The sequence below is a fragment of the Megascapheus bottae genome, chromosome 4 (genome assembly GCF_031878675.1).
Source record: "Megascapheus bottae isolate mThoBot1 chromosome 4, mThoBot2.hap1, whole genome shotgun sequence".
NCBI lineage: Eukaryota > Metazoa > Chordata > Mammalia > Rodentia > Geomyidae > Megascapheus > Megascapheus bottae.
The window spans coordinates 70,646,831-70,667,036 of record NC_143512.1 but is presented as its reverse complement, the minus strand read 5'-3'; the positions used below and the strand labels follow the sequence as shown (position 1 = coordinate 70,667,036).

The 20,206-nt window shown below is 33.8% G+C and overlaps 1 protein-coding gene across 1 annotated transcript in view; it reads right to left on the bottom strand.

Annotated features, from left to right (window-relative positions):
* Cdh9 (cadherin 9) overlaps positions 1-20,206 on the bottom strand; it is a 100,021-nt gene that overhangs the window by 56,503 nt on the left and 23,312 nt on the right. Inside the window, exon 2 of the mRNA XM_090331180.1 lies at positions 3,722-3,981. Within this exon, the coding sequence (XP_090187306.1) occupies positions 3,722-3,949 (228 nt within the window). The 5' untranslated portion in view covers positions 3,950-3,981. The remainder of the gene's footprint in view (positions 1-3,721; positions 3,982-20,206) is intronic.

The following is a 20,206-nucleotide window of genomic DNA, read 5'->3' as shown; positions in this document are numbered from 1 at the left end:
CACTTTGGGATTTATTGGAGATTACTGCACAAAAGAGTAGCTTCATTGTGACATTTATTTATACACATATAATATGTCCACTTAGCTTATCCCCTTCAACTTTCTTCTTTTTCTTTTCCTTTTTGTTCTGTGTTCATGAATACATATAAGGAATTTCTGTCATGTTGACTCTTACACATCTGGCTTCTCAGTTGGCTTTCTTGTCAGCTACTGTTCCTGAATTTAAAAAGTAGCCATTTTTCCCTGAACATCATAACCCAAGATATGATAAGGACACCTGCTCAGCTGTGTTTATCTCTGCACTATTCACAATAGCCATGTGATGGAAAAAATCCAGTTGCCCTACTGCAGATGAATGAATACAGAAAATGTGGTATACACACACACACACACACACACACACACACACACACACACACACAGTGGAATTCTACATAGCCAACAGACAAGATAAAATAATGGCATTTGCAGAGAAGTGGATGAATCTAGAGTGAATCATGTTGAGTGAGACAAGTCAAGACCAAAGGAACAAAAGGTGCATGGTATCCTTAATATGTGGCTATTAGATCCAAATAGTACAAGAGCGAGGACTCAATATTTGCATACCCAAAGCTATGGACATGGTACTGGAAATATAAACACAACTGCATAGACATAAAAACATATGGCTCTAGGGGCCAGGAACTTGGCCTAGTGGTTAAAGTGCTTGCCTAGCATGCACGAAGACCCAGGTTCGATTCCTTGGTACCACATATATAGAAAAAGCTGGGAGTGGTGCTGAGGCTCAAGTGGTAGAGTTCTAGCCTTGAGAAAGTCCAAGGACAGTGTTCAGGCCCTGAGCTCAAGCCCAGGACTGGCAAAAAAAAAAAAAAAAAAAAAAAAAAACCTTATGGCTCTATAGACATAATGTTCTATTACATAGATAAATATATACCTATGACATATAAACCCTCAGCCTAATTTTGATTATGTTCTAAAATCTGAGTGCCAGTGGTTGTATATAGAGATTCCCTTCTTCAATACTTGTTTGTTAAACACATCATTTGAAATATGATGTAAGAATCACTATTAAGAAATTCTTTATTTAAAAAGATAGCCATTTTTCTTTCTTGAGATTAACCTTTCCCATTATTTTACGGTATCATAGGTGTATAAAGAATTTTACAAAGCTGGGTGTGGTGGCAATGCCTGTAATCCTAGCTACTCAGGAGGCTGATATCTGAGCATCATGGTTCAAAGCCAGCCTGGGCACTAAAGTCAATGAGTCTATTATCTCCAATTAACCACCAGAAAACTGGATGTGGCACTGTGGCCCAAGGGGTAGGACCTTCATCCTTGAGCTGAAGAACTCAAGGACAGAGCCCAGGCCCAGAGTTCAAGCCCCATGACTGATAATAAACAAACAAACAAACAAACAAACAAATAAATTTTACCATGGTAATTCATTGTGCATATATTATATCTTTATCAGATTAACATGTACTATTGAATTTCTTGTCCAACAACATTTTAGTGTGTGTGTGTGTGTGTGTGTGTGTGTGTGTGTGTGTATTTTAAGTATATCTTTGTGTATTTATCCATATTTAGGATAAAAGTTCAAGCTAGCCTCTGTGTATGCAAGAGTAATGATGCAAAAACAGAATATATAGTAGAAAAACATGGAAAATATACTAAATTTAAAAGCTTGTTAAAAACACACTTTAAGAATGAGTAAATATGTGATACTGATGACTCAACAACCCAAGTTGTGTTTTATTTCTTCAAAGTTTCATAAGTGCTTTAGTTTTTTAGACCTTTATGTAGATATTAAAATAGTTTATACATAGTTTGGAGTGATCATCCTCACTATACCAATATAATTCTTCCTATGTTGGGTTTTCCATTTGGTATCAAAATGTGGTTATTTTTTCCAAGATAAATGATAAAATATTTTATGAAATGTTACTAAGTATGTGTATACTTTGTTTGTATAAACTATATATCATTAAACATAGAATAGTATATTGTTGAGAGGTGAAAATATTATATATATGCATATATGTCACCATGGTAGTTAACTTAAAAGTAAATCTGTGATTACCCTATGTATAAAGGAAGCATTTTTGTCATTTAAAAATAAATTCACCTAGTGAAGCCTAAACAGTTTTAAGATTAGCAGTATTTATTCTTACCTGACTACTTTTCTGTGTCTATGAAATTTCAGGCCTGAAATAATTTCTGTACAGCCCTATGCCCTGAATTTGTCCTTTCTAAACGTCCTCAAAAGAAAAAAAAAAGAGAATTACAAGACAATTTCAAGTCCTTAGACACAAAAGACACAGATGCTAACTCATTGAACTTGAAATGTCTGGATACGACTTATTAACTATAGTGTGAAAAATGATGTTAAAGGAGGGAGGCTAAGGATGCTATAAGACGAACCCGAAGAGAAACAACAGGGAAAAGAGAATTGCCAAGTGAACCAGATGGGGCACAATAAACATGATCTAATGAACTGGCAGAGAGACATATCAAAGAGAGAGGAAAGAATATGTCCTTCTATAAGGAAGGCAGTGCTTGAAAAGGTCTGTCAATCAGGCCAACCACAAAACTGAAGAAGCAGACCTGGATTTTGGCAGTTTCACAGAACAAATGTGCTTCTGTTTGGAAGACTGTGATATCAAGTTGTTTCTATGATTTAATTTTGTTTTGGGCTTAGTCTCATTTATTTGCCTGCTGTGGTCAATACTGACACCATTAGAATCACATGCAGTTCTTGTGTGCCACGGATCAAGTAAATAAGTTTTCTGTGGAGAATATCTGAATGTAATACCTTGTGCGCTTACATTCTCAGATTTTGATTGCACCTTCATATTGGGCAAAAAACACAAATGAGTTGAGCATTTAATAGTGGGAGGCAGGGGAGAGTTGATAGACAATAGAAAATGAAAGGTCTCGAAAAGATCATGCTATTAAAAACAGAAAGAAACAGGCAGTAAGTTTTGGAACGTATTCTCTATTATCAGTCACTCCTGGTTGTTGCTACAAGTGACATGGAATCATGCCTTTGCTAAAGGTAATGCATTCTTTACTTTTCTGATTTTTTTTCCTTTAAACCTTTAGCTCGGACTAAATTCATCTTAATAAGACCAAAGAAATGCAAGTAAGAAGTATTTTTTAAACAAAGCATACTATCCCTAATAATGACAAACTACTTGCCAGTAAATGCCCAAATGTTTAAACAATTTATAGCATATTGCACTTTATAGTTTTCTTTTCATCCTATAAGATATGAAATTACTTATTGCCTTAAATTCAATTACCAGTAAAGTATTGCTTTAGATGCATATCCATAGAATTAAATCATTATAGTTCATTTATTAATGATGAATCAAAACTATATGTTCTATTAGTACTTTGATTGTGAGTTAATGTCTTTCTGTATAGCCCAATCCTTCAGGTTCAGAGTCTAGAGTTGGAGGATTACCATCCTTATCTATTGTATCTCCCTTATTTATATTTTGGAGATAGTTAAAAATACATACTTATATTAAGTATTTGAATGGGTTAAATTCTACACATTATCGCTGTATCACAAAGCATTGTCACTAATATAACTTTTCAATAAAATAAAAATCATCAAAATACTATTAGTCATTAATAATATGGAAAGTTGTTGGAAAAAAATTAAGCAAATGGCTATTACTTTCACCTTTGGGATTTCTTATGTAAACACTCTTACCTTGCCCACATATTGTGTGTCTGAACCTGTATACTCTTCCAAAAGGAAGAACTGATTCCACATCCAGCCACGCTTAGAACGATGGAGCATTTTCCCATCATCCTTTGTCAGACTCACTATTTGTTTGCTCTGTGAATGACTTTGAGACTTTTCTTGTGACAGAGTGTTGTCCACCGTGTGAAACACATATATCCAGAAGAATAATGGTAGACAATGGTAAGTCCTCATTATCTGTGATTTCAATATATTTTCTGCTTCTCCTGAAGAGTAAGAAAAAGCAAACAAACAATGACTTTATTAGACTGCATTTCACTTTTGTCATTAACCAGAACACTGAAAAATGAGCTAGAAAACAAATGCCAAAGTCTCAATAACAGCTCATATTGTAGTTTGATACAATACAGCAAGCTACATAGCCAATCACAATGTTTAGCTGATTTCTTCCCTCTGAATTTGTTTTGCTACTGACCTTGTTTATCACCTTGAAGGATAAATGAGAAATATTTCACTATTTGTGCTGTGTTCCTATTTTGTGTAGAATGCAGATACTTAAGCAGAAAATATATTTTATTAGAATTGGAGAAAGGCAAGAGGCAAAATCCTATAGACCTTTCTAAGCAGGAAGAAGAAATTCATATTCGTTTTCATGATGAGGTAAACCACAAGAGCATTTTTGACATATTTTAGAAAAGATCAATCTGGCTACTAACTAGAAAATCAGGTAGAAAGCAAGAAATAGATTTGGTTAGGATTGAGACACATGGAAGTGTGATGATCTAGCTTAGTGACACAACCTTTTTTTAATTGTATACACTGTGAAATCAAGTTGCTAATAAGGTTGAAAATATCATCCATGGTTTCCTGGAATCAGTATTAACCATCTGCAGAAATATGAGATTCCACATGACCGAACACCCAGGACTGTCCCAACAGAATCATGCAAAAAGTGGAATTTGATGCCTTTCTTTTGCTTCCTATCCATTCTTTAGTCCCTGTTTGTTCTCTTTGACTGAGAACATTTATGCTACTATCCTATCGTGTGTGTGTGTGTGTGTGTGTGTGTGTGTGTGTGGTGTGTGTGTGTACCTGGACTTGAAATAAAGGCCTCATTCTCAAATTGTTTTCTTGTTCACATCTTCACCTCTAGGTATTTTAGGTTTTTGTTTTGTTTTGTTTTGTTGGGGGGGGCTAACTAGAGACAATCTCACATACTTTTTTTTTGACCATGCTTAGCTCCAACTAACAGTTTCCTGAATGTTTAGGGTGATATGCTTGATAGATAATATTTTAGAGGACCATATCTTGAAGTATGACAAATATAGATAACCTCCATTTGGAACCTGGGCCAGCGTAGAAGACTGATCTAATATCCTGTTGTAAAAATAAGAAAATAGATGAGTATGGAAGTTGATCTGGGAAGAATAACACCTGAGAAATAATTTAGAGGTATATTGGTCTTTGTATAAAGTGAAGGGAGTAAATAGTAATATAAGTAAAACTAATAAAATGGAATAAATCTTGATTAAATGTGAACTTCACAATATGATTAGAATAATTTTTAGAATATTTATATAAGCATCACAAACCTTTTATTAAATATATTTATTTTACCATTTATGTATTTGTTTCCCTTTTAGAGAAACATTAGTGCAACCCTCTTGTGCCCAATTTAACATCTGTGAATTCTTCTGCTTTGAGATAAAAGTACACATTTTAAAAGGTTTTCCTCTGCTTTCGATTTTAAAGCAAGTAAGTTCTTTTCCCATAGGGTTTATTAAAAATTCTTCACATCCTTTATTCATTCAATAGCAACAAGCTGAGTACTAAATATTCTGTGCTTAATTATCTCCACCAGCCTTAAATATTTGCATTTTAATCATATTTTTGTTGACAAATAAGTACCATCAACTGCATTACAAAGTACAATATTTTAAATTTGGTATAACTTTGGTATAACTTACAATTTTAGATTTGGCAATCAGGGAATTCAATTGACCTTTGCTAATTTTGAAAACTGAAAAATATTTTAATATTATTCCATGTTCCCTTAATTATACTTCAAATGCATTTAATAAAAATACCTTTTGGCTGTGTATGAATCAAAAAGTGTACATTATTTTAATGAAGTAGAATGTTTTGCATAATATGTATATATATACAGGAAATTAAAGTAGATTTGTCCCTCCTATAAATATATATTTTTATACTTTTTACTTCATGTAAGCAATTTTAATACTGCATCTCATGAAAAGTTTCTTAGATAAAGTACAAATATAACCCAAATAAAAATGCTTAATTTTTCTGCTTTAACACAATACTATGTAAGATTAGCAATGTACTTCCATACACATTCATCAATGGATATTAAAATAATAGAGCTATAGTCATGTATTTTATACCAAGTTCAAGATCAAATATCAGAATCTTGGAGAAATAATACAATGTCATATCATATATTAAATTTGATTTATGGAAATAAATCATATATATTTTTATTTTACTTTTATATGAAAATATATAATTTTGATTTTGTTTGAGTTCTTTTTTATTTTATTTTTTATTTTATTTTATTTTTTTTGCCAGTCCTGGCCTTGGGCTCAGGGCTTGAACATTGTCCTTGGACTTTCTCAAGGCTAGCATTCTACCACTTGAGCCTCAGCACCACTTCCGGCTTTTTGCCGTTTATGTGGTACTGAGGAATCAAACCCGGGTCTTCATGCATGTTAGGCAAGCACTCTACCACTGGGCCAAACTCCCGGCCCCATGATTTTGTTTGATTTCTATATCTTCCTTCCTCCCTGTCTCCCTTCCTTGCTTTCTTCCTTTCCTCCTTTCTTCTTTTCTCTCCCTCTATTTTTTTCTTTGTATCTCTTCTACTGTCCCTCTTTCTCCCTGTTCTGTCTCTGTCTCTGTCTACCTGTCTATCTGTCTGTCTGTCTCTCTCTCTTTCTGTCTCTCTGTCTCTGTCTCTGTCTCTGTCTCTGTCTCTCTCTCTCTCTCTCTCTCTTTCTCTCTCTCTCTCTCTCTCTCTCTCTATATATATATATATATCTCACACACACACACACACACACACACACTCATCTGACAACAGTGAGGTTTGAAATATATTCTTTGTATATACAAGGCTACAAGGCAGGAAGCAGGTAGGTACATGTTGGATCACTTTTTTTGTGTGCCAGCCCTGGAACTTAACTCAGGACCTGAGCATTGTACTTGGGCATTCTCAATGCTAGAGCTCTACCACTTGAGTCATAGCATTAATTAAGGTTTTTTTCTATGTAGTACCAAGGAATTGAACCTGGTTCTTCATGTATGCTAGGCAAACATTCTACCACTAGGACAAATTCCCAGCCGCGATTGTACTTTAGAAGCACACTACTAGCTCTTCGGGCTTTGGTTATTTTTAGATAAGGCCTTGCTCTTATTTCCCTAGCCATGCTGGGCTGGGATCCCATATGTATATTTTTGCATAACTGTGATGACAGATGCACATTATTAGTTAAGACAGAGTCTTGGAGACTTTTGCCTTTCAGCTTGTATTATTGGAACTCTGTCCTCCTCATCTATATCTTTCAAGTAGATAGGATGAGGCATGTGAGTCATGGTTATGGTGTTGGTTGTAACAGTGGAGACAGATATGGCCACTTTGGAAAATTATTCATATATGAAGAAGACTTTTAAAGTGAAAAAGCTTCTCAGAATGTATTCCTTCAAAGAAAACAGTGATCTCAAAGTGATTGAAAATTGTTATATTTATTTTTTTATTTTATTGTTGGGGTGATGACCAGAGGTGTTACAATTACATTCATCAGGTAGTGGGTACATTACTTCTTGAACATTGTTACCCCTCCCCATGTTTTTCTCCCATTTTCCCTCCCTCCACCCCTCCCACTCATCTTGTTTTTCCTTACCTTCCCATTTTCAAATAAACAAAGAAATGTATATGAAATATACCAGGTATCAAAGGCAGATAGAGTAACAACATGAGACAAACTTTAAAAGGAGAAATGAAGAGAAAAGAAATAGCTTCACATAGTACATCAAGAATAATCACAAAGATAAACCTCTTGTTTCTGTATCCTGGAGTTCATTTTGCTTAGCCTCGTCCTGTATGAACATATGCACATAGCTTTTGAGCTATTATGAATATCTGTTAGAATTCTAAACATATACTAATTGTTGTAAATGAGAGAAACCATAGAGTCTATGTTTCTTTGGCCTGGCTTACTTCACTTAATATGATTTTTTTCCAAGTCTTTTTTATTTCCTTACAAATGGAGCAATGCCATTCTTTCTGATGTCAGAATTCCATTGTGTAAATATACCACATGTTCATAATCCATTCATCTACCGAGGGGCATCCAGGTTGATTCCATATCTTTGCTATGGTGAATAATGCTGTGATGAACATAGTTGTGATGCTAGGTTTTGTATGCCCTTGTTTCTGGATATTTCAGTAGATGTCCAGAAGTGTGAGTAAATCCATACTGCTTTCCAGAGTGGAAACATTTACACTCCCACCAACCATGCAGTAGCATTTCTTTCTGTCCACATCCCCACCAGCATCTGTTGTTATGTCTTGATAACAGTGCGTCTAGCTGGGGTGAAGTGAAACCTCAAAGTTATTTTAATTTACATTTCCTTTATAGCCAGAGATGTTGAGCATTTCTTCATATGTCTATTGTCCATTTTTATTTCCTCTTCAGAGAAGTCTCTCTTTAAATCTTTAGCCCACCTTTGAATGGGATGATGGTTTCTTTGAAGAAGATTTAATTTTTTGAGCTGTAGATATATTTTAGACTGGCTGGAAGAAAGACAAGCCTCTTCAAAAAATGATAATGGCAGAATTGGTGAAACACATGTGGAATACTAAAGTTAGATCCTTATCTGTATCCCTGCACCAGAATCAACTTCAAATGGATCAAAGACCTTGAAGTAAAAGCAGATACCCTAAAAATTTTACAGGAAGAAAGAAGATACACACTTGGGCTCCTTGGCAGAAGTTGAAACTTTCTTTTTTTTTTTTTTTTTTTTTTTTTTGCCAGTCCTGGGCTTCGGCTCAGGGCCTGAGCACTGTCCTTGGACTTTCTCAAGGCTAGAGCTCTACCACTTGAGCCTCAGAACCACTTCTGGCTTTTTTTCTATGTATGTGGTACCGAGGAATCGAACCCGGGTCTTCATGCATGCTAGGCAAGCACTTTAACCACTAGGCCAAACTCCCGGTCCCAGAAGTTGAAACTTTCTTAATAAAGGCCCAGAAATACAAGAATCAAAGAAATTTTGGACAAATGAGACTTGCATTAAGCTGGAAAGCTTCTGTGATAGCTAGCAAGATATATGGAAAGCCCACACAGTGGGAAAAGATCTTCACTTGTTATATTTATTTAATGAGTGTATGTGTTGATGTATATGTAATTTTATTAGCCATCATGTATTATCTTCAAATACTCCTCCAGAGGACTTGACATTTGACATTTGACAAAGCAATTTCTGAATACAATACATGTTACAAAATGTCTCCTTTTGCATCATTCTCCACTATCCCTCCCAATGCCATTTCTTTCTTCAATCATTTGTAGGATATGCATTGAATTCTCTGCCTGAACGTTTGTCCTGTTTCTTATCAGTATTGATCAGCTCCCTTCACCTTGATCACATCTCATGTCTTTTGAGTATTCATTTCCTGGTGCAGATTTTGTTGAACTATGAGTTATAGTGTCTAAGAAATTGTATCATTTTACAACTTCCCTGAATCTAGTATACTTTAGTTAATACATGTTTGTGTGCAGATACCAACCTGGCATATTTTCTTGTATATTTATGAATTAATTCAACAATTAATTTATAATTAATTCACCTGAGCCAAGGAATGGAAACAGCTCAAATACTCCTTAATAGAAAAATGGAAGCCTCTGATGTGGCATGCATACACAAAGAAATTTTATTCATATATTTGAAAGAATGTCACTGTATCATTGAAATGAAAAGAAAGTGTTTGAGTAAAAATCACTTAAGTGAAGTAAGACAGGCCAGAACAGCAAATGACATTTTTTCTCTCGTATGTGAAACTTAGAATTAATTAATTTTCTTATTTGTTAGTCCTGGGGCTTGTATTCCGTGTATGGGTAATGTCCCTGAGTTCTTTTGCTCAAGGCCAGTCTCTACCACTTATTTACAATAAATCACTTCTGGCCTTATCATGACCACATTGAGAGAAACCAGAAAAAAGCACTATGAGAGTTCAACTAGGATAAACAATAAGTACATCAATGGTAATCAATACATTTCTACACTGTATTAAAATACATTTGCTTTTAATGAAAATTCAGTTTTCATAAAAAGGTAACTTTATCCTAGCACTGTCTCCATAAATGAGGATTTAAGTAAATCAAAAATTATATATGATAATTTAATAATAAAATGTTTCTTTTGAAGGTCACATTTATGTAATCTAGGGCTAAATCATGTAGGAGAAAATTGTTGAATTTATCATTATGTGCTATTCATTTCAATTTAAAGATATACCTTATAAGTTAACCAACTTAGATGATGATAGGGATAAAATACACATTTGGGGGAAAAAACTTGGCTGTAGTTTGTGAGATCTTTAAAAAATGTTGACTATAACTAATAGCATTCATTGCAGAAAGCACAGAGTGGGCAAAATTGGATATCCACATTTAGAATAATGAAACTAGATTCCTATCTCTCAAAAATCAATTCAAGATGGATCAAACCCTTAATGTAATACCTGAAACTTCAGAAATACTAGAGACATAAATGTGCACAATGCTTCAATATCTAAGTATAAACCAAGATTTTCCAAATAGAGTTCAAATAACTTGGAAACAAGAAAGAATTGATCACTGGTGTTGTATATAATGAAACAGATTCAATAGTGTAAACACTTCTCAGAGTGAAGTCAGAGCCTGTAAAATAGAAAAAAAAAACAAACCCTTTTTGCCATCCAATTATCAGATCAGGAATTAATATCCATAATGTACAAAAAAGCTTAAAATAGCACCAAAACAAAAAATCCAATTAAAACAGGAGAATATTTTTCAAAGACACACAACATGCATTTTATGCATGTAATTAAATGTTATAGCAGTAAGGCAAACAAAGATGTTGAATTTGATCATGATGTAATGCTTGCATGCCTCTCTGCATCCCTTCAATTATCAGATCTCTTTCTGTGTAGTGATCCTTGGCTTCTCTCACACGGTGCTTACAAGGGTAATATAGCATGCTGTCTTTGGAATAGTAACTTATTGTTTTCACAGGAGAGGGACCAAGTCAAGAGATTCTTCAACAGTACAATTGCTAGGAACCATCCCTAGAATTATATCTCTCATTCTAAGTCACCCTGCTCTATTAAAAACTTCCAAAAGAGTTCATTTGCATATGGGATTTGCTTTTGAAAGCACCTCGACAGAAGCACTGAAGAAAAGTAGGAAATAAATGAAAAGCTTAAGTGCAAATGAAAAACCAAATAAACCATGCGAACTATAGGGAATGTTAGCACATTTTTGAATATCAGAGAAACATTAATAGTTATTCTTCCAACAATGTAAATTAAATACTTGCATTCTTTTCTAGGTCCACACAATAATAGATCTCAAGAAGAATTTACAGTCTAAAAAAAAGTAACCTCCATATGTAATGAGATATTTTAATGGCATACTTCTGAACAACTATTGCCATTAAAGTTACTTAATGAATGTTATTTTATCTCCTGAGAGAACAAAAGAAAGACTAGAATTTCTTTGCCAAACTTTTAATCAGTATGGAAAAGCTATAAATGAGTTTTTAGCCTGTGGTGTCATGTCAGTGTTTAGTGTTAGAAAAAAATATCAATGTGAGAGATGTAAATTAATGAGTGTCTGACATGAGTCAGCCATACTAAGTACTTCACACTTACAAAAAAAAAAAATACTGCTAAAATTGTCCACATATAAGACTCTACTGAATTTAATAAGGTTCTTTCACGAGACGGCAGTAGACAGTTGCAATACAGTGAGAGGAAACTGGAATGGGTAGGTGTATATATTCTGTACCAATTTTAAAAGAATGAAAAAATAAGTATAAAAGGAAAAATTGATAAAATGAATATATATGTATTTGTAATAGCCTAAAACAAACTGCAAGCAAAATATTCCAGAAAATGATTTTTAAATAAACCTATGTCATTAAACAATATTTTCCACTGTGGTTACAATGATTTTAAAGCACAGATATATCATATACACTAAGATATAAGGCATATCCAATTAGCAAACAATGAGTATATTTAAAAATTATATATATGTTATTTTTTAATTCAATAAATGACATTCAGTAATTTGTCTAATGTATATAAAATATATTTATAATGATATTGATCATAAAGTCTTAGATACCTCTAGTAGTGCTGTAAAATGACAGTTCTAATTATAAAGAAGAGAATGTGGTAAAATAAAATAAAAAAATAGTAAAGTTAAAAAAATAGTAAAACCATTAATATAAGGTTTTCCTTTTAAATGCAAGGACACCAAAAATCCTGAAGATCACTTTCAGAATATAAATGAACTTAAATCTTAGAACTGTGGACTACTAAGTAGACATAATAGAATAAGGGAAGAAATCAGTATTTAACCAGCATTGTGAGTTTATATGCATTTCTAACTAGACTTGTTTTAATTTTATCTAAGATTAAGACCATACCCTTAGCTTCTAAGATAAAATGTGTAAATAAAACCTTGTGCAGAAAAAAGCCAGAAGTATAATAGATCTATAATATGTGATTATAGCTGTCCTTTACTTCAAACTGACTCTATTGATTAGGACATAACATGGTAAAATTCTATTAAAAGGCAATAAAGCAATGTGTTATATCCAAGGAAGTCTAAACAAAATTTGAGTGTGTCATTACAAACCATTATATTAACCATTTTAAAGGTAGAAGCACATTTCTAGCTTGTAACAAATGTGAAAAGAACACAAAGTAGACATTGTGGTGTTTTTTGCAGACCAGATTTGTTAAGTTCACCAAGTTAGGGCACAGAGTACTAAAGCCCACTGTATATAATACCACTGTCATAAATCATTTGTTCCCACTTTGCTAGAGAAGATGTTCTTATAATTAAGACAAATCAACCCAGATTGACAGACATTGACTCCATAATGGCTTATTACCCAAATCAGATTATTTGTCTGATTCTTATAATTTGTCCCTTATGCACAGAAATCAATGGTGACAGGGACATTGCAAGCACAATTGGTATATGGCTTTGGAATGGAGACAAAAGAACTCAGGAATGCCAAGAGGATTCTTTTTTGTTGTTGTTGTTTGTTTTGTTTTTTGAGTTCAGTTTATTTCAAATGCTGCATAAAAATATGAAATGCAATGTTTCAATATGTGGTACATATTGTGCAAAGCTTGTGTTAGTTTAAAACATTCCCTTTTATTCAAATATGCATTGCTTATAGGGAATATATTCAAAAATTTCATTCTCTCAGACATTGTGGCAATTATGGTGCAGATGAGCATTGGCAATTCACGCCTGCAATCCAAGCTACCAAGTAGGCTGAGAAGTGAGCTTCACAGTTAGAAGCTAGCCCCGGCAGGAAAGTCTGTGAGATTCTTTCCTCCAATAACCACACACACTAAACTGGCAAAGCACCAGTTCTGCTCGGAGCAGAACTCACTTTCCACTGGGCTTCCTCAGAGGGCTTCCTCTGACTCTTGTTCTACATGAACCTTTACCTTTTGGAATTCTTACATTTCCCGGAACCTACTTGGCCATCCCTGAAGAAGACAGAAGATAGAAACCATCCAATGGACCAATTGAGCCGAGCACAGTGGCTCACGCCTGTAATCCTAGCTACCCAGGAGGCTGAGATCTGAGGATCAAGGTTCAAAGCCAGCCAGGGCAATAAAGACCTTGAGACCCTTATCTCCAATTAACCTTCAGAAAATGGGAATCGGGTCTTGGCTCAAGGTTAGGGCGGTAGTCTTGAGCTGAAGAGCTCAGGGAGAGCACCCAGGCCCAGAGTTCAAGCCTCATGACCGACAAAAAACAAAACAAAAAAACAATTGTTCACACTGAAGCTGTTGCTCCTGAATTCTCCTCCTCTTCCTCCTCTTCCTCTCTCTTTTTCTTTTTTTCCTAGTTCTAGGCTTAAATTTAGCGCTGGACATTGTCCTTGAGCTTTCTCAAAGCTAGTACTCTTCCACTTGAGCGCAGCACCACTCCTGGCATTTTTGAATGTATGTGGTACCAAGGAATTGGACCCAGGGCTTTGTGCATACTAGGCAAGTACTCCACCACTAGGCCAAACTTCTGGCCCCTGAATCCTTTTTAATGTCAATGTAATCCATCCATTAATTGCCAACCCTGGTGATTTCTTTGGCAAAAAAAAAAAAAGAGGTCTTACTTGCATCTAATATTTTCCATACTTTTTACTCCATTCAATTTAATTTGTAAGGTTTGAAAATATGATTGTGTTTCCATCTAGTTAGAATCAGTTAAAGAAAAAAATCTAGTAATGAGATAACACACATTATAAATTGGGATTGGAAATTATAATTGCTGCAACCCCTTTGTAAATCAGTATGGAATTTCTTCAAAGTAAAATATATTAAAATATATCTACCATCTGATTCAATCTTTCCACTTGCGTGACCTTGAAGGATTATGAATCAGCATATATACAAATATGTTTACTGAAGAAATACTCCAAATATCCAAGTCAGTATCTCAAAGTAAGTATTCAGCATAAATAAATGCAAATTATGGTCTATTTATAGACTACAGAGTGCTATTGAGTAGTAAGAAAGACACTATTATTTTCAGGAAACCAGATATTAACACAGATCATTATTTGAAGCAAAATAAGCCAAACACAAATCAATAGCACTTTTCTCCTTTTACATAAAGAACATAGTTCTGTAATATACATAAACATAAATGAGGACTATTTTAGAGTGACCCCACTGAGAGACAGGAAGGGAAAAATAGAGGAAAATGGAAAGAGAATGTGACCGAAGTACATTGTATGCATGCATGTTTGAAAAATAATGAAATTCATTTGTTTTTAATGAAGTACAAAAAAATTTGTTGGGGGTTAAAATGATAAACATGAAGATTAAAAGGATGAATATCTATCTATCTATCTATCTATCTATCTCATACATATATTCTACAAATCAATCCATCTGTATATACACACACATTCAGATATATGTACATGTATAGAACATATGGATGTAATGAGGATTTTGCAGTGGGGAACTTCATATGTTCTGCAATTAACATGAGCTAATAAAATATTGAAAAGAATAGACATTTCACTAAGACTTGCCTTTTAAGTGGATATTTTTTCTTTACATTCTTAGTTCTGGCTTTTGCCACTTACTTGCACTTCCTTGAATTTTTTGAGCTTTATTGTGAGATCTTTATTGTGGAAAACTTTTGCTAATGCACCCTCAGCAATGTCTTTAATTATTAGTTATACAATACAATTTAAAATTTTAAAATTAAGCACTCTTTGCCACAAGACACAAATCTATTTTTACACAAAGGTATTCCTTATATTTACTTTTTATTAAAAAAACCTACATGTTATGAAATTTATTTCATTAAATTTAGAACATATTATTGCTAACTCTAGGTACAAAGTTGTGCATTAGATCTCTCTATAAAAGTTCACATTATGTAATTCAGTATTTATAAATTATATGCACCACATTCCTATCCATTCTTCATGTACTATTTTCCTTTGGAGCTATTATTAAATCATATGTTTTATGAATCTAACACTTTAGATGTCTCATGTAAGTAGAATCTTGCAGTTTTGTCTTTGTTATGTATATAAGTCAGTCATATAGAGTTATTATTATTTCTAACTTTTACCAAGGATATTAGCAAAAGGTTCCTCATTCTTTTGCCTTGTGTACTTTCTTGGATGTCACACAAAGCTCTCTGAGATGCAACACTATTCAAGTACTCTGCAAATATCACTATAGTGAGAAAATCTGCCCAGTGATATTTAACTTTTCCACATTTTTCCTCCTATTGCAAGTTCATCAAGGCCAGATTCCTAGAATTTAAAAGGCACTGTTAAGAAAACAATACAAATGAAGAAGCTGGTTCTCTATCTTTAAAGATTGGCGGTGGGATTTTTTTTTACCTTTTATTTTTTGAAGTCAGAATATTGTGCCTAGAAGCCAAGTGTCCCATCACTTGATCATTCCTCCAGTTGTCTGTTGCTTTTTATATTTTTTTAGATGGGGTCATAGGCCTTTGCATGAGCCAATTCTCTCTTAGCATCTTTCTACCTATTGTTTTTGTTTTGTTTTGCTTTTTCCAATATTGGATATTCAGGGCTTAAGCTGATGGTAAAGCCTTTTATGTTTTTTTCTTAAGGAATCATCTCACATCTCATCCATCAGATGTGATGGTACTAGACAACCCAGGCCCCCAATATTTTTAAACCAAATTGTATATTCAATTTAGGTGAACTCTGTGGTTATTCAGAGGCTAGGAAATGAATCTTTAACAAGTCCTTAATCTAAGTTATATAAAATATGCAGAAGTATAACAGTAGGTGCTCTTTCTGTGGTGAGGAGGTATTTGTGTTCTAGAGCTGACTGTGAAATCAGCATCATCAGATCAATGCTAAAGATTTCTTGGCACTGATGCCAATTTAAATGTTACTATAGCAATCACCATGGTAATGTTTTCAATTAGCACCACACAGTCCCCAGCATAACATGAATCTAGTTTACCATTTGGCAACTTCATAATCAATCTGCAGATTATTTAACTGTACTAGCCAAACAGAATTTTAATGGACCAAAATAAAACACATGAAATGACTGTGATACAATCCCTGAGACTCAAGCTTGAAAAAGGAAGTCCTGATTTGTTTTGAAGGTATTATAATGTAAAATCTTTCTCACAAATTCTCTTTGTAAACTCACTATTAAAACATAGAACATTTATAAAGACTATTTCTGTAATGTTATGATGGCACCCATTGATATTAAAAGTACCCTATTTATAAGAGTTGGAGAGTTATTCTTCAATGAACATACTCACAGATGATATATGAATCACTATTACTAAAAGCTATAGTAGGCCAAGAGATAAGGGAAATAATAATAATAGATGCCATTTATTATTGTTGCAACTTGCATTTACTACACACTAGGCCATACACTGTACTAAGTATTTCACTGTTTATGGTAGTCAATTATTTCTTGAAATAAATAACTGATGCCATTAGACCCAGTCAGTCTAGATACTCTGGATCCCTATGTGAGCAACCAGAAACTCAGCTCAATGAGAATGGTCAGATCATGGAAACTCAAACCAGATCAATCAGCCAGAAACTTCCAACTACTTTTGAATTGGGAACTTTATGGGTGACATCCTTTCTCTAGCCTTCATGAAGAATACAAAAATCATTCTCCTAAAACCCCTTTGGTGGAGACCAGGTGCTGATGAACTTGTATCTACATAACAAATCACTTTCAGAAAACAAACTTTAGTGAGTCTTTTTTATCAAATGTTTAAAATTATATTAACTGAAGCACAGAAACAATATTGTAACTGTTAGTGTTCATACATCACAATGTTGTAATGTGTGTATTCATTTCACAGTGTTTAAGCTGAGCTAAATATGTATCAGTCACTTCAAGCATTTATCATATTCTATTCAGAGCCTTCTCAGCCTGAAGAATTATTATTCTTACCATATATATTATTGTAATTGTAATTAATAGAATGGTTACATTATTACATTATATACACCAGATAAAAGGTGCATTACTTTACAAACATTGATACCCTTTCTCATATCTTGGTCCCCATTTCCCTCCCTCCAACCCCCGCCCCTCATCTTGTTTTCCCCTTTCCCTATCTGATTTCAAATAACCAAAAACACATATATACAATATATCAGATAACAAGGTAAAATACTGTAACAGTATGAGATAACCAAGGGACAACAAAAGAGATGAGAACTAACATAGTACATTAAGGACAACAATCACAAATTATAACCATATTTTTATATATGGCCATCTTTGTGCTTCTTCGGTGGCTACCACAGAATATGCAAGTTGAGAACATTATAGTGGAAAAAAGACCAACTACTCAAATTCAAGAACAGGTGGCTTCACCAGTTTGGCTTGGATGAGGTGAAATCAAAAGCAATCAAAGTGGGAGCAAACTGGGAGCAAACACAGAAGAAACAACATGCCAAGACAAATCCAGTGCAATTGCTTACTTTATTAAAGGTTTACTTTCTTGGGAACGAAACAGGGCTCTCTATGTTTACTGCAATCATCAGCAGTAGCATCTCCCAACAATGGGTCCCAAACATCCAACACATAATTCCATTGAGGAGACTGTCTAATCACATCACTGCCAATTCATCCACTGATGTTTGAGTGTAGGTGTTTCATTAATTCTAGAAAGATATTTCTGAATTGGTCCAAAATCTACTCCCCTCTGTCAGATACCCTGCCTTAGCTCCTAAAATGGAGAATACGAGGAGCTATTATTCTGCTCTCCCAGGAAGCTTCCAGTCAACACATGCTGTGAGAGATAAATGCACTTTTATTTCTCTTTAGATCATTGAGATTTCAAAGCTATGTTTTGCCATTGTGACTCTACTCCCTTATGACGCTACTCCTGACTCATGTCTTTATATGATAGTGGATTTCAAATCTACTTGATGAAAGGCTAGTTGCATGTTATATACAAAAATGAAAACTTTGTCCAACAAAACACATTGCCATGATAACACCCAAGTAGGTGTTGAAGAGAACAAAAATCAGCATGCAATCTGATATGGTATCTGATCTCACAAATGTGACATAAGGACATAAGGGATGATTTCTCTTGTGGAAGACAAGAAAAAATAAAGAATATCTTCATCAGATAATCTTTTTGGTAGCTATGATTGAATAAGACAAAATCCAAGCAACTGGGGAATATATATATACATATATATATACATATATATATATATATCCCTGTCCTAGATATTGTTTCTGTATGCAGTGTTTTTCCAAGCTTTTCAGTATAATAGAGGAATTAATAGATAAAAATGTTTATGTACGTAAGTACTCAATGAGTTTACAGGTAGATTTTTCTCAGGAAAATTACTAGGAAATAAAAGTTACAGAGTTGAATTAGTTGTCTTAATTCATGGGTGGTAATTACTATTGCTTTGTACGAAGACCTTTCCTTGTTTTGTTGTTTTACTTATGTTCCTGTGTGCCATTCTCAACCACCAAGCTCCCCTAAGGGTTTTTCAATAAATGAGAACCAATGAATCTAAAGTAGTTTACATAAAAATTAATTACCCTCATCACATCCCTGGAGATTAATACAGAATTATGATCTACTTTCATAGGAGGAATAGTGGACCAACATCTATTGTAACTCAAAGTTCTCATTCTATATTTATAAATCTGTAACACAATAAAATACATAGCCACAGTGTACTTTTTCAACAGCTACGTAAACATGCTTTCACTTTGTACATATTGCACCAAAATAATTTCATTTCTAAAACACTCTACATTTCAAAATATATTTAACTCAAGTTACTACAAATTGAAGACCTACATATCCACTGACTTCTAAAGTGAAGATATTTGATTATTTTTCCCTTTACATAATCAGATTCTCACTACTAACCTTTGCCAAAGCACATATTTCATTTCTTTAAGGAGTAATCAAAGTGGTAAAAATGACTTAGTGTTAATCTCTTAAAATCAGACCTTATTGAAATTCCTTATATTCCTTACTATATATGGATCGTTCTCTGTGGGAAACTAATTTAACTGCCAAGTAATAAGAACAGTTCACTTTTTAATGTTTTTCTTTTAGAATTTACCAAAGCAACCACTTCTCTCCTGTTTAAGCCACATCATTACGCATTAGAGATACAAAATGTTAAAAATTAAATATATTCATCAAAGCCACAATGAAGAGAGCTTCAAGTATTTGCTTCTTAGGGAGTTGCCTATTACTGAATATAAATTCTAAAATAGAAGCTTTTAGCTTTTGAGTATTAACAGAACTTTCCAGAAGCCCCGAAAGCATACTTCTACTGTATAATATTATAGCCATGCACCCAACCAGCCACTTGATACTAAAGTCTTTGTAAATGAAAGCCAATGGCTGCTCACAGTTGTTTTTTCAAATAGAGTACTGCTTATTAAGCATACAGGTCAACTCGGTCAACACAGCTTCTCCAAAGACTCATTGTGCCATTATTTTCTGATAATAATGCAGCACCAAACAACTTCTTCAAATAAATGATCTTGTCATTCTAATTTGAGACATCATTTCATTATCATCATCATCATCACCACCAGAAGTAATGTAACAAAAAGAAAGCTTTGTAGGCCAAGACATATTCAGATTTGTGTTGACATATTAAATAATTGTTGAGATGATCCTAGCATTCCTATTTATTGCA